General features: G+C 42.3%; 1 protein-coding gene across 3 annotated transcripts in view; it reads left to right on the top strand.

The window, feature by feature from the left end:
- Positions 1–12,523, top strand: part of rptor (regulatory associated protein of MTOR, complex 1) — a 199,813-nt gene that overhangs the window by 115,480 nt on the left and 71,810 nt on the right. For all 3 annotated transcript variants that reach the window (XM_085460410.1, XM_085460411.1, XM_085460409.1), the window contains 2 exons: positions 1,207–1,307; positions 4,116–4,260. In XM_085460410.1, the coding sequence (XP_085316536.1) occupies positions 1,207–1,307; positions 4,116–4,260 (246 nt within the window). The remainder of the gene's footprint in view (positions 1–1,206; positions 1,308–4,115; positions 4,261–12,523) is intronic.

Genomic DNA, 12,523 nt, shown 5'->3' on the forward strand with positions numbered 1-12,523 from the left:
GGTGATAACAAATAGTCACGGGTCAGATGAGTTGCCCGGGTATTGATTATGTCAGAGGTATGTGTTGCTGGTCATTTTGGCGGCTGATTCTTTGCAAGTCGTCAGCTTACAAATTGCAGTAATAATTGGTGGATTTACACAACATCACCAAGGTTGCAGAGGAGAAAAGAGTACCTTGTTATTGGAAAGTACTTCTGGGTGCTCTTCCAGTCCACTCTCCTACTCTTAGCCACCAACCATCGAAAATTTGATGAACTCCTGCTTTGTTTTCTGAACTGAGTGGTTTCCCAAAAGGTTGATTCTGTTCACCTGACATAACGTTTTTATTTGGGGGGGAAACGTTTCGTCACTCATCCAGGTGACCAGAATCAAGCTTTTTGGGATTTACTTACCTGGATGATTGAGCATGCATCAAGACAGCCGAGTGGTTTGTCATATTTCGGGGTCAAATTGATTGGGTGTGCAGCATTGGTTAGTGAGGGCGATATCTGCCTTTACAGCATACCAGGGCCACCCTTGGAAAAACCAAAAACCTGTTCTGATGGTTGTCAAATTTCTTCTTTGTTCTTTTTTTTGTGCGGAAAAGAAAGAAGAATAACAAAGCACCCAGTTCTTAGAGGGATATGGTGACTTTATTCATGGGACATGGGGTTACACCAGTTGCCCACACGCTCGCTCCACTTTGAGAGAGTTGAGGTTGCTCTCATGCCAGAAAAGCTGAGGGATCTGATTAGGTGGTCATTCCTACAAACATATGTAGCCGCCCCGAGCTGCTGCAGTGGAACACAAATCTTAATTACTGTTGACAATGACAGATGCACGCACAAATTGATTTGTGATTAACTTGATTAAAAAGTCCACTTGGAGTTTATTACGTGACGACTGCAACCTGAAGCCTTTTGCACGTGGCTCTCACATATGATCTGAGCTAAACAGTGCATGTATCTTTGATGTCGCTCTGTGTCTCGGGTCTTGTGCTCACAGGGTTACAGTATGTGTTCTGCACACAAGTGTATGAGTGCACACATATCCTGCCTCCCATTTCTTTTCGGCCTCTGAGTAAGCACCTAAGTGCAAATGTAAATTTCTTCAGATGTGTTGTGATGATAGTACTGAGCAGTTGCCACTTTGTTCTCTGAGTAAACTATGTGACATACAGTGAGCGCGGCTGACACAGCCATCTGTGTTGTGTTGTGTGTGTTGCAGGATCCCTGGCAGGCTCAATGACAGACGCACTCCCCTCGGAGAGCTCAACTGGATCTTCACAGCCATCACCGACACGATCGCCTGGAATGTTCTGCCCAGAGGTGAGGCGCTCACACGCAGGCACACAGTTTTGTTTAACAGTCGTGAGCAAGCTGTTCTCACCAAAATAATGTACCTTAAAAGATCTTAAGAAAGACATTAGTTGGGTTAGAAATAGTTTTCTTATGATGGAAAGTGAGTGCATCCCAAATTAAACTCATCTCAACTTCCAAAACAAATGTTGGGAATGAAAGACACTGGGAAAATATCACAGCCTGGAAAGCACACTAAAAAATAAACCATCAGCTAAAAAACCTCAGCGAGCTTTAGAGGTGCACATCTGTGATTTCTCTGTGGACATCAAACTTAGTGTTTCAGTCCAGGTCAGGTTTTATGAAAATCTTGTGAATGCGAGAGGCTGAGAAGTCAGTGTGGCTGAAGAGTGCCACTGATGGTTGCCAGTGTTTTGCTAGATACGGCAAAAATGAGCCGAGGTTTCTGAGCGACAGCATCTGCTGCAAACCAGCTAAACTGTGCACAGTAATGGATTTTTCTGGGGTTAACCCGCCTGTCTGCTGAGGTCTAATTAAATAGGGAAACCTAAACCAGGGTTAATCCCAGTGGAGACTTTGAGTCCAGTGACTGCTGTCTGATGGTGATTCTGGATGTTTTGGCTCTACATGGGAAGCCGAGCTGCTTGTAGCAGAGACGCAATGCGTTTCCTGACATTTAGAGCTGGTGTAGGAGCAGGTTTATGGTACTCTGTGTGAGTTTCGAAGCTATAAATCGGATGACCATGCCTGGTGCAACTCGTTCTCCTTCAGATCTGGTCAGCCTCATTTCACGAACAGCTCTTTCTTTAAGAGGGTATAAATACTCATAATTTCCATAACGTACTTGTGCCAGGGTGCCGTCACAGAGCACATGAAAAAGCCAGAATTTGCTTTTGGCCATGTCATCATAGTCCTTGCTCACTGCCCATCCCACTCACCAGATTGCGCCCCCTCTGACTTCATCCTCTTCTCCAAAAAGAAATTAAAGGTAAAGCGTTGACATTTTCCAGCAATTAGCAGAAGCAGTGAAGTGACTGTAGTGGTGTCCAAGGTGACTTCCTTGACCTTGGTTTAGTTTTTGTTTGTTTTTCTTTTTTTCAGTCACAGAACTTTATAGCAGGGATTACCAAAACCAAAATATATGAACTAATACAATAAACAGATTGAACAGATACTCTTGCTTAACAACCCACAATAACAGTTAGTTTAAGCTAAAATAAAAGTCAGTTCTAATTCAGAAATGAAATGGATAAATCTGGATGAGTGGCTGGAAGTTCTGCTTATTTGCTTCTATTTAATGTTTGTTTTGCACATTATGTCATTGTTCCATCACTTATGCACTTACGGGCTGCTGTATGTGCCCTGGTGCTTTTTTCTTTTCATTTTAATGCATATGGTTTAAGTTGCCAGAAGATAAAAATCAGCCAATTAAATCAAATCTGGCATATTTCCGTCAATGTCAATATCCATTTTTGAAAATGAACATAAATCAAACCATTGTTGTATTTCTCTATTTAGGGGCAATGAAGCCTTATAACATATTTATATCACAATAAATTATGAAAAAGAAGGTAAGAGTTTAATTTCTTCTAAAATGATTAGAGAAGCAAACATGCAGGAACATTTCCTCTTGTTGGAGCCGGAGACACATCTGAGGCGCGCTGCAATCTTTAGTTGAACATGTTTGGGCAGTGATTAAAAATGAAATGACCCCATGTGTTTCAGTTCTCAGGGAGCTCAAATTAGGGCACCTAATAAAAACTGCGCAGTAGTGACGCATCAGCAGTGCTAAAACTTTGAGAACGTCCCCAGTGGTAGAAAATAGTGAAGCTGTTTTCTATAAAATGCCAAAAGTGCAGTACGTGCAGGTTGGCTGCTCAAATTGAGATTAATTGTGTTTGGAGCGTCTAGCAGAGTAATTGGGGACATCATTTAAACATAATTTGGCAGACATAAAAACCCGTATACACACACACACACACACACACACACACACACACACACACACACACACACACACGTAGCAAAACTCCTGCTTACAACACACAGCGCTGCCATTAGCCGTTACCCTCAAGCTCAGCCTCCCCAGATAAAAACGCACACAATTTCCTTTTTTTCTACATGTTGTTACAGTTTGCATGCATCGCACGCAGATTCCCTCATTGGCCACCTGTCTGTTGAATGCAACACACATCCACACAGAGGAGGGCTCAGACTCTCATGAGACAAACTGTATCCCAGCTAGAATAGCAATGTGACAAGGCTGATGGCTGCAGAAGCCTTTTAAACCCTCGGGGCTCTGCTGTTAATGAAGCATCTCGCATCAGAAAGAATCCCTGTAATGAAGGCACTGCACACCTAATCCAAATCTCTCTCTCACTCACACACACACACACACACACACACACACACACACACACAATGACACTTCAGTGTTTAAACAGCCCAACACTAGCAGTGGGCACAGAAGCTGTCAGACAGTGTCTCGTAAAATATCCCCAACACACAAGCGAAGTAATCATAATCATAAGCTAAGAGATTGCCATGGGATTGGCCTGGCCCCATTACAGTGAATTGGTGAATACACTAATGAGTTGACGAAAACGTGACTGCGACACGGCTTAAATCTGCATTTTCCTGCCCTTTATATTCTCTAAGCATACAAACAAAGTAGCCCATTTTTCTCTAAAGTAGTCGCCTCGCTCTAGTTAAGCTTCTTTTTGTTTATCGAGTCTTTCAGGCCCCCGTTTCCTCCCACATGCAAACTTATCTCTGTGTTCACTTAAATCATTTGATGTTCCCTTTCTCTTTCTGCAGATTTGTTCCAGAAGTTGTTTCGTCAGGACCTGCTGGTGGCCAGCTTGTTTCGCAATTTTCTGTTAGCAGAGAGGATAATGAGGTCATACAACTGCACACCAGTCAGCAGCCCCCGCCTGCCCCCTACATACATGCACGCCATGTGGTAAGACGCACACAAACGGAGCTCGGGGCTCACTTTCACGCACACCGGTAACACAGATGTCCACAGCTTTGCAAAGCAGAAGGCAAGAGTACGAGGGAGAGTCATCCTTGAGGCTTTGCTGTTTGTTCAGGCGCACTGCAGTTGGAGTTTGAACAGACTTTCTAACAAACACACGTTATGATTAGAGAGCAGACAGTGTTGCCTTTTTTATGTGTGCCTGTTTAATGATTGTTAGTGTGGGGCTATTAAAAAAGGCCATGAGTCTGGCATCTTATGCACAAAAGGAAAAATCTGCCTCAGGGCTCAATTGTTTTAAAGTTATGGGTTTGATTGTTAAATGTTAAATGTCTGAAACTGTTTTCCATCAGGAATTACTTTGCGTCTTTCTGACCATTTAGTTTGGTTTTGCAATTCCTCATTTTACCAAAGCAATTAGGATAAACACTTTTAATGCAGTGAGATATTTCTGGGAGTTTAACTGCACTTGTAGAGAGTTTATGGAGCTCTCCTTCAACTTCATCTTTGTGCATTCAGTAGACGTTTTCACAGACGTGCCACCCGCCTGCTGTTCAAATCTTCTGTTTTCAAGAGTAATCCAGTCAGAAGAAGCGACCTGAGAGCGTGACACCAGAGCTGATAGTGCTCACGCATGACAGTGTTTGTTTTACTACCGGATGCACTGCAGCCTGTTTTACCCGTGTCGCAGAAACAGCTCTGTGCTCTGTCTGAAAACAGAAGCAGGAGAAGGTGCACAGTAGCTGAGCATCTGTATGTGCAGCAGTGTGACCAAGAGCGTTGCTGTCACTCTAGTCTATAAGCAAAAACAGGACAGGGTGCGTCAGGGTCTGCGTAAAAATGTAGACCCATCTGTGTAACTACAGTTACTACAACATATTAAAAGTGCCTTATTTACTCTCACAACCTCTAAATATAATGTTGAAGTGTAAGCCAAAACACGTAGGTGTCTTTATTTGCTGCTTCTCTGGAGCATATGCACGCTCTTCATTTATACTAAGTTTAGTTTCCACGAATCTTGTTTCTCATTTATTTTTGCATGTTGACAGTTTCCAGTTTGGCTCCATGTGCTGCTCTCTCCCACATGGCAGAGGCACACAGCTGCCTTCACCAGGGGCGGGGCAAAGTCTGTGTTTATGTTGATTGACTGGTAATTTTCACAGTATACCTGTAATACCAGTAACAAAGCAGGAAAGTGTGTTCTGATATGGAAAAGTACTTGTATACTCTATGTATATCTTTATGATTCACAAATACACCTTTGCATATGAAGTCTTTTTGCTGCTCACGCGAGGGGGTCGCACAGCGGCCTGCCTGCCTCCATCTCATCCTTATTCCCGACCATGTTCTTCTGTCACACCATCTGTCCTCCTTCACTACATCCATGAATGTTCTCTGTAGCCTTCCTCTTTTCTTCTCCTCGGCAAATGTGTGTGTTTTTAAATAGAAAATTCTTTATCTTTGCATCAGGACGGTCGAACACTAAAACTTATGTCTAAACGCTTAAAACTTAAGCCTCAGTTTTTAAACTGGGTCGATGGGTGAAGCTGAGGGAGTTATCAGCTATCACAAGATGCACGTTGCATCTGCAATCCAAACAAAACCTGTTTGGGTGTCTTTTAGTCCACCCAAGTGCTGAACATTCCCTTCTTTAACAGCAGGCCTGGCCTTTATTATGAATTAAAATTGTGAGGAATTAAATCAAAACGGGCAATTGGCCACCTGTGTGTTTGTCCTGACTGGGTTGTTTACACATGGAGGCCAGAACTGTTGTTTGTAGCATGCTGTAAGCATGTTAGCATGTATCTGCTGTAAAACTGAGTGTCGGCCTCAAGTGGTCATTTGAGGAACTGCAGTTATTTTCCTCTTTTGTTTCGTGGCATGAGAAGAGTGTTTGCTCTTCTCATGCTCACTTTGTCTGCGCACTACAGAACCTTGTTGCTGTAGCCTGATGTGGTGACTGTGCGGACGAGCGTCATTTAAAACAAAGAACAGATGACTCTGCATGGTCATTTCTCATCTCTGTCATTTTACTTGGTAGGAGCGTCACTGCTGAAACCCTTCTGTGCCTCAGATCTATTTTGTAGTCAACATAAATGCAGTGCAGAGACGAGACAGGTTGGATTTAGAGTAAAAGTGCTGCCGTTTCTTTTCCCACCCACTCACATTAACCTGCAGCCAAATGCGTCCACCTTTTGACTGAAAGCAACGAAAAAGCACTTGTCCTCTGGGGGATGTTAAAAGACTTTGTGGGACGTCTTTATCTGTGTCAGCCATGGCAGATTTAGTTTAAAAGCAGCCACACCACAAAAATAAACCGGGGGAAAAACAAAAAACCTTTTTGAATTATTTAATAACACAAAATAAGAGTTTAAAGGTTTTACTTATACTCACACAGTTTGGGACTGACAAGTTTCTGCATCATTTTACTGATTTATTAGTCATGTGTTCTCGTAACTACACTTGTAAACACAGAGACGAGCTTTTAAAGTCTTTTAGGCATTGCTAGGAACATTATCCCATCGTCTATCTTGCTTTACTTACACCAACACTTCTCCCACTATCTATTGTTTCTCCTCTTGGTCTTCTATAAATGCCTCCCTCCATCTCTCCCACTCATTATCTGGCTTGTGTTTGGGAAAAAAATCTCTCACTCTCATTGCCTCGAGGAGTGACTTGTTGTGTAACAGCCTGGCATCACTTATTGTAAAGAATACTGCTCTTTACTGAAGCAGTAGCCTTTCATTCTCATGCCTACCCACTTTTTTTTTTAGATTGTGGGTACATTACAGTTTACCGCCAAAGAAATGAAGAGTATCACTTTGTTTCACAGCAGCACATGCAGTATTAAGCACGACAGATTAACAGCAGAGAGGCGCTTTAAGAGTGCAGAAAACTAAACCGAATGGACAATGAAAAAGGGACGTGCTGGAGATATAAGGCTGGTGGAAAAATAAAAGTTTGGATGAACATAGATGGGAAAGGAAGGGAAACATAGAGGAGGAATTAAGCAGTTTGGGTGCTCGTTGATCGATGTTGGTGCCTGAACACCAACAGCAATTGTTATTCAGATGGAGGAGATGGGAGAGAGCAGATAAACCCCAGGTTGATTGCTCCCTCGTGGGCAGTTTTAGTGTGGGAGTGTGCGTGGGTGTGTGTCTGCTTTATATCTGCGCTCCTGTTTGCGCGTTGCTGCACCACTCTCTGCAGGCAACGCACTCGCACACACAAAAAGAGCTTAGTCAGCGCCAACTGGTCCCCTGCTCTGTCCCCTCATCGCACACAGACGGGCTTTGGTGTGATGAGTTACTCATTCGGATTCGCAGACATCATCCAAGTTAATGCTGTCATCCTAAACAGTGCAGCAGCCTCCTCCCCGTGAGTGTGTCCTCGCTGATAGCACTGCTCTATCTGCTGGTTTCCACACCATTGGGTTACATAAACACCAGCAGGGATGGAGATTTGTTGGCAATGTGTGCACACAGATTGTAATCCCAGTACTTGACGTTATGAAACCGAGAAAACACGTTTAATTCAGAGCGATTTTTTTATAATATTAACATCATATGTCCAAAAATAAGGCTCTTGCAGCTCTGTCAGCGCCAATGGATCTATTAATGATTACCATAACTCTGAAGGATGCTCCAGCAGCGTCTTCCCTCCTGTACTTGTAGAAGTTTTACTTTTTGTACCATATCAAGAAACAAACTGTATCTAAAACCAACAATAATTTCACACCCTGGAGGACGGGGCTGTGGCCCCCCCACACTCCCTAGCAGATCATTACATGGAGAAACCTTTGGAATGCAAGCATGCTGATCCACACAGGTATGCACACATGGGTATTCACAGACGCGGACTAAAGCTTTCTTGGCTGCTGCCTCAAAGCACACTGTGCGCTGTCTATCTTGCGTGCTGCACAATATCGTTTATTACTTAGTAAATACTGATATCTATGACTAGCTAGTTTATTGTGATGGTGCTTTGTTTTCTCTATTATTATGTTGCTCTTTGTTGTTTGCTGTCTCCTCTGTTTGTTTTTGTTTGTTTGTTTGTTTTCTTTTTTTTCTCCATACAGGTGACCCAGGAGTTTTTTTTTTTTTTTTGTCTCTCTTCCCCCCCCTTCTCACCGTCTCTTCTCCCCTTTGGTTTTCTTTCTTTCTCTCCCCCTCTCTCTCTCATTCATTCCCCCTGTCCTATTTATTAAAAAAAAAAAAAAAAAAAAAAAAAAAAAAAAATGACAAAGGATGAACTGAAGCTCTGCCATCACGTAATGTCGCATACTGCTGTTTCTGATGTCATTTAGAAAAGAAAAAAAAAAAAAAAAAAAAAAAAAAAAAAAGCAACAATAATTGTTCTCCGAAACTAAGGAAAGCAGCTCGTATAACAACATCAGTAGCAGTCACACATGGCCACATTTTTTTAAACAATGTCTTTTTATTAAGAGTTTTTTTTTTTATACATATGGACAAAAAGAGAAGAAAGGGATTACAGATGGTCTGTACATTCGGGGTAATCAGCCCGTACATTTAAGGCTGTGAAATAAAAGAAGAAGAAAAGAGAGAAACATAACTTAATCCCTGCAAAATAATCCCACCCAGGTCACTGCCCTGTACACTGTATTTCCACACCTGACATAAGAGAGTTTGCTGAAAAATTCTTATAGATTTTGAAATGCATGAAGGAAAGGACCCCACATGCTTTGATTTTTCCCAGTAGAGTTCTGGAGTAAATGTCTGATTTTTTTTTTTTTTTTTTTTTTTTCCAGTTTTAGACATGACATGAGGTCATATAACCACTGTTGGGAGGGGCAGCATCCCGCCACCTCCGTAGGATTGCCCTCCTAGCCAACAGGGAACAGAATGATAACGCCTGTCTTTTAGAGGCCTTTAGAAGCAAATATGATCACATTTAAAGAAGCATTTTAAAACGAGTTTTAAAGTTGCTGTATGGCAAACGGAGCATTACATTAAGTAACAGCACTACAAGTAATATATAGTTTTAAGTTACAGTGGAGAAAGAAGCGGTTTCCACTAAGTGGGGAACTTCTTAGCAGCAGTGCAGTCACAGTATGATGTGACCCTGAAAAAATTGCAGTTTGCACTGAATCTAGATGGAGTCATAGGAGTGCCAGTGTTGATGATAAGCATGAAATTGAAAGTGTTAAGGATACACATACTATAATACTGCAAACAGTCCAACTCGGGTATAATGAAGGTCACTGACTCACTTTCTAGTTTGTTGAATCTTCTTTCTTCAGTAGCTGCACACCATCTACTCACTTTATGGCTAACTAAAGTAAGCTCATTCCCTCCTCTGTTGTTGCACTGGCCTGTGCCTGTGATATCACATCTCCAGTGTGGTTTTTGTCCCTCCCTTCACATGACTTCATATTACATGTTAGTCTGCACAACCTGCTTGGGTGGTCAGTAGAAGTAATTCAATTAAAAATGCTCCAAAAAGCATCAGCAGCACAAAACAGAGCAGAGGTCTAATTCAGTGATGAGCGACGATGAGGCCCAGCCGACACCGGTCGACTCCTTATGTCAGGACGACTGTCAGTCAAGGCTGGATATGAGTTATTAAAAAAGGGGATAAGCTGCCCACTGAGACCAAACCTTTTCTTTGTATCAGACTATAAAAAGGCTTTTTATCAAATCAAAATCAAATCACTTTTATTGTCACATCACATGTGCAGGCACACTGGCACAGCACATGCGAGTGAAATTCTTGTGTGTGAGCCCCACAAGCAACAGAGATGTGCAAACACAACAACACAAACGAGCAAAATACAAGAATGGCCAACCTGAAACTAATAAATATATGTACAATATATAATAGTGTATGCATTTCTGGATGTGTATACTAAATATTTTCCTACGTGTGTGTGTGTGTGTGTGTGTGTGTGTGTGTGTGTGTGTGTGTGTGTGTGTGTGTATACACATTTTTACAAATTAAATAGTAAAAAAAAAAATAAATAAATAATAATAATAAAATATATAAAATATACAGAGTTGAATATGTGCAAAACAAGTGGCATTTATATACAGTGTGGAGTGCATAATGTTTTATTGCTTTAAACTTCGACAACTTCATATGTGTGTCTATGGAGGCTGGCTCACTTTTTAAGCCAGCCTCATCACACTTCTAGAAATAAGTTGGCCAGCTAGTCTAAAGCTACTGTAGCAACTTCAGCGTAGCGTCTAAATAAGCACGAGGATTAAACCCGATTGGGTTGGTTAGCAAGGTGTTGTTCCACGTTTGTCTTTAAAAATGAGTTGGATAAAAACAAAATAACACAATACAGCACTCTGACTTGTGCATCTAGAGGAATCATTTGTTTGCTAACTGCAATGTAAGATATTCATGTAAACAGAAGTCTTAGTTGAAACAGTGCATGAATATAATCAGGGCTAGTACGTCAAAAATTAGGCCTCATATGGCACCAACACTGTAAAACGAGCAGCATCTGTTCTTAATAGAGCAGTAGTGTGTGTTTGCACGGGTAATATTTTCACTGGAAGGCGACTACACCGGCTCCTGAATAGATATACGCTTCTGTTTTTGCAGCAGCTGACAGAAGCTGGAATAGCCACAAATGCTTTCTACATGCTGTATTGCATGTTTGCATGTTACACATTCATCAGTGGGTCCATTATGTCTTTAACAATGTGCTGTTGACCAAGAGTGCAACTCTATTATATCACATTGAGATAATGGGAAAGGCCATTAAAGCAGGAGTCTCAGACAGAGTGAACTCAGCATCAGTGGTTCAGCATCACATTACGTTGCTGCGTATCGACTGGGAACATGACTCAACCCCCGCCTCCTGTTAACTGAGGGGAAAAAGCCCCATCGAGGCCCAGAGTTCAATTGTCTGCAATAAGGAGCTGGAAAGTGAAGGGAGAAGAGAGACGGGCAGAAAGAGAGAAAAGAGAAGCTGTGATAAGGTTTGATGTGAGTTGCATAACCCCATGAATTAGAAATGATGGCCATGAGAGGAGAGCTTGTGTTTCCAACGGGATTAAAGGCTCCTCACTGCCCTCCTCAGGACCTCAGGCTGCGAATTTAAAGAAGCCCGTGTGCATGATGAGGAGTGCGAGGGAGAAAACGTGAGCTGAGCAAAATGAGTGTTAGTGGCAGGATGGAAAAAATGGCCCAGGTCTGGTTTATGACCTGCTTTTGTTGATTCTGCTTGGGGCTACATGAGAATCAGTAGATCTGAGAGTTTACCTTTTGAGGATGGTGCTAAAACAAAACCCAACCCTAAGCTTACCTCCAACCCTTGACAAGACTCAGGTTAATCTGGAGAATACCAAGAGGTTAAAAAACAGTAAATAGTGAAATCCCTGCCAAGTCTTTAGCAATAAAATGTAATATTTACTAGGGGTGCAACGATATTCGTATCGATATTGAACCGTTCGATACAGTGCTTTCGGTTCAGTATGCATATGTATGAACAATACAAAATTTGTAATTTATTTTATCAACTTTCCTTCTGACGATGCTGTCTGTGTTGAGCGCTCAGTGAATCTGCGTTCGACTACTCCGCCTAGGCTCGACAGTGCAGCCTAGGCGGAGTAGTCGAACGCAGATTCACTGAGCGCTCAACACAGACAGCATAGTCAGAAGGAAGAGCGCAGGGCACCTCCCCCACCCTCATTCAGATCTGGCGTTTGGAATTATTTTGGTTTTCATGTGAGGTATGACCCTGAAGGTAAGCGAGTCATGGACTAAAGTAAAACAGTATGTTGGATGTGCCATGCAATGCTCAATTACATGGGTGGGAGCTAGTGTGTTAGCGCAGTTAGCTCGTTAACGTGTTAGCCGTCTAGCCCCATGCACGGGCAATCGGCGGTAGCTGTTAACGGAGATTTGCCATGTTGTGGCGTTAAGGTCATTTCAACGAGATTAACCTGAAAGCACTAGCGGGAACACAACGAATATGACTGCACATTTACGCCGACATCATCCTAGTGCAAAGACAAGTGGAAGCAGACAAAAAAAAGCAAGCATGCTACTAACTTTAGCCGAGTCATTTAGACAGCCGTTAGCACATGATTCTCCTTATGCTGCTGAGAATATAGCCCAGAAGAAGTGGATAGTATAACTTTTATTTTGGAAAGAGACATTTCTCTGTAATAAACTCTCTTTTCCAAAGATGAGTGATTCCTCAATCAGATACAGGGCTCGCAATATCACTAGCCCGACGTCCTGGAGCTAGCGATTTTTCCAGTCGGGCTACCAA

The sequence above is a fragment of the Copadichromis virginalis genome, linkage group LG6 (assembly GCF_057382275.1).
Source record: "Copadichromis virginalis isolate Kocher_CV1m ecotype Utaka linkage group LG6, C_Virginalis_male_GT1.1, whole genome shotgun sequence".
Taxonomy (NCBI): Eukaryota; Metazoa; Chordata; class Actinopteri; order Cichliformes; family Cichlidae; genus Copadichromis; species Copadichromis virginalis.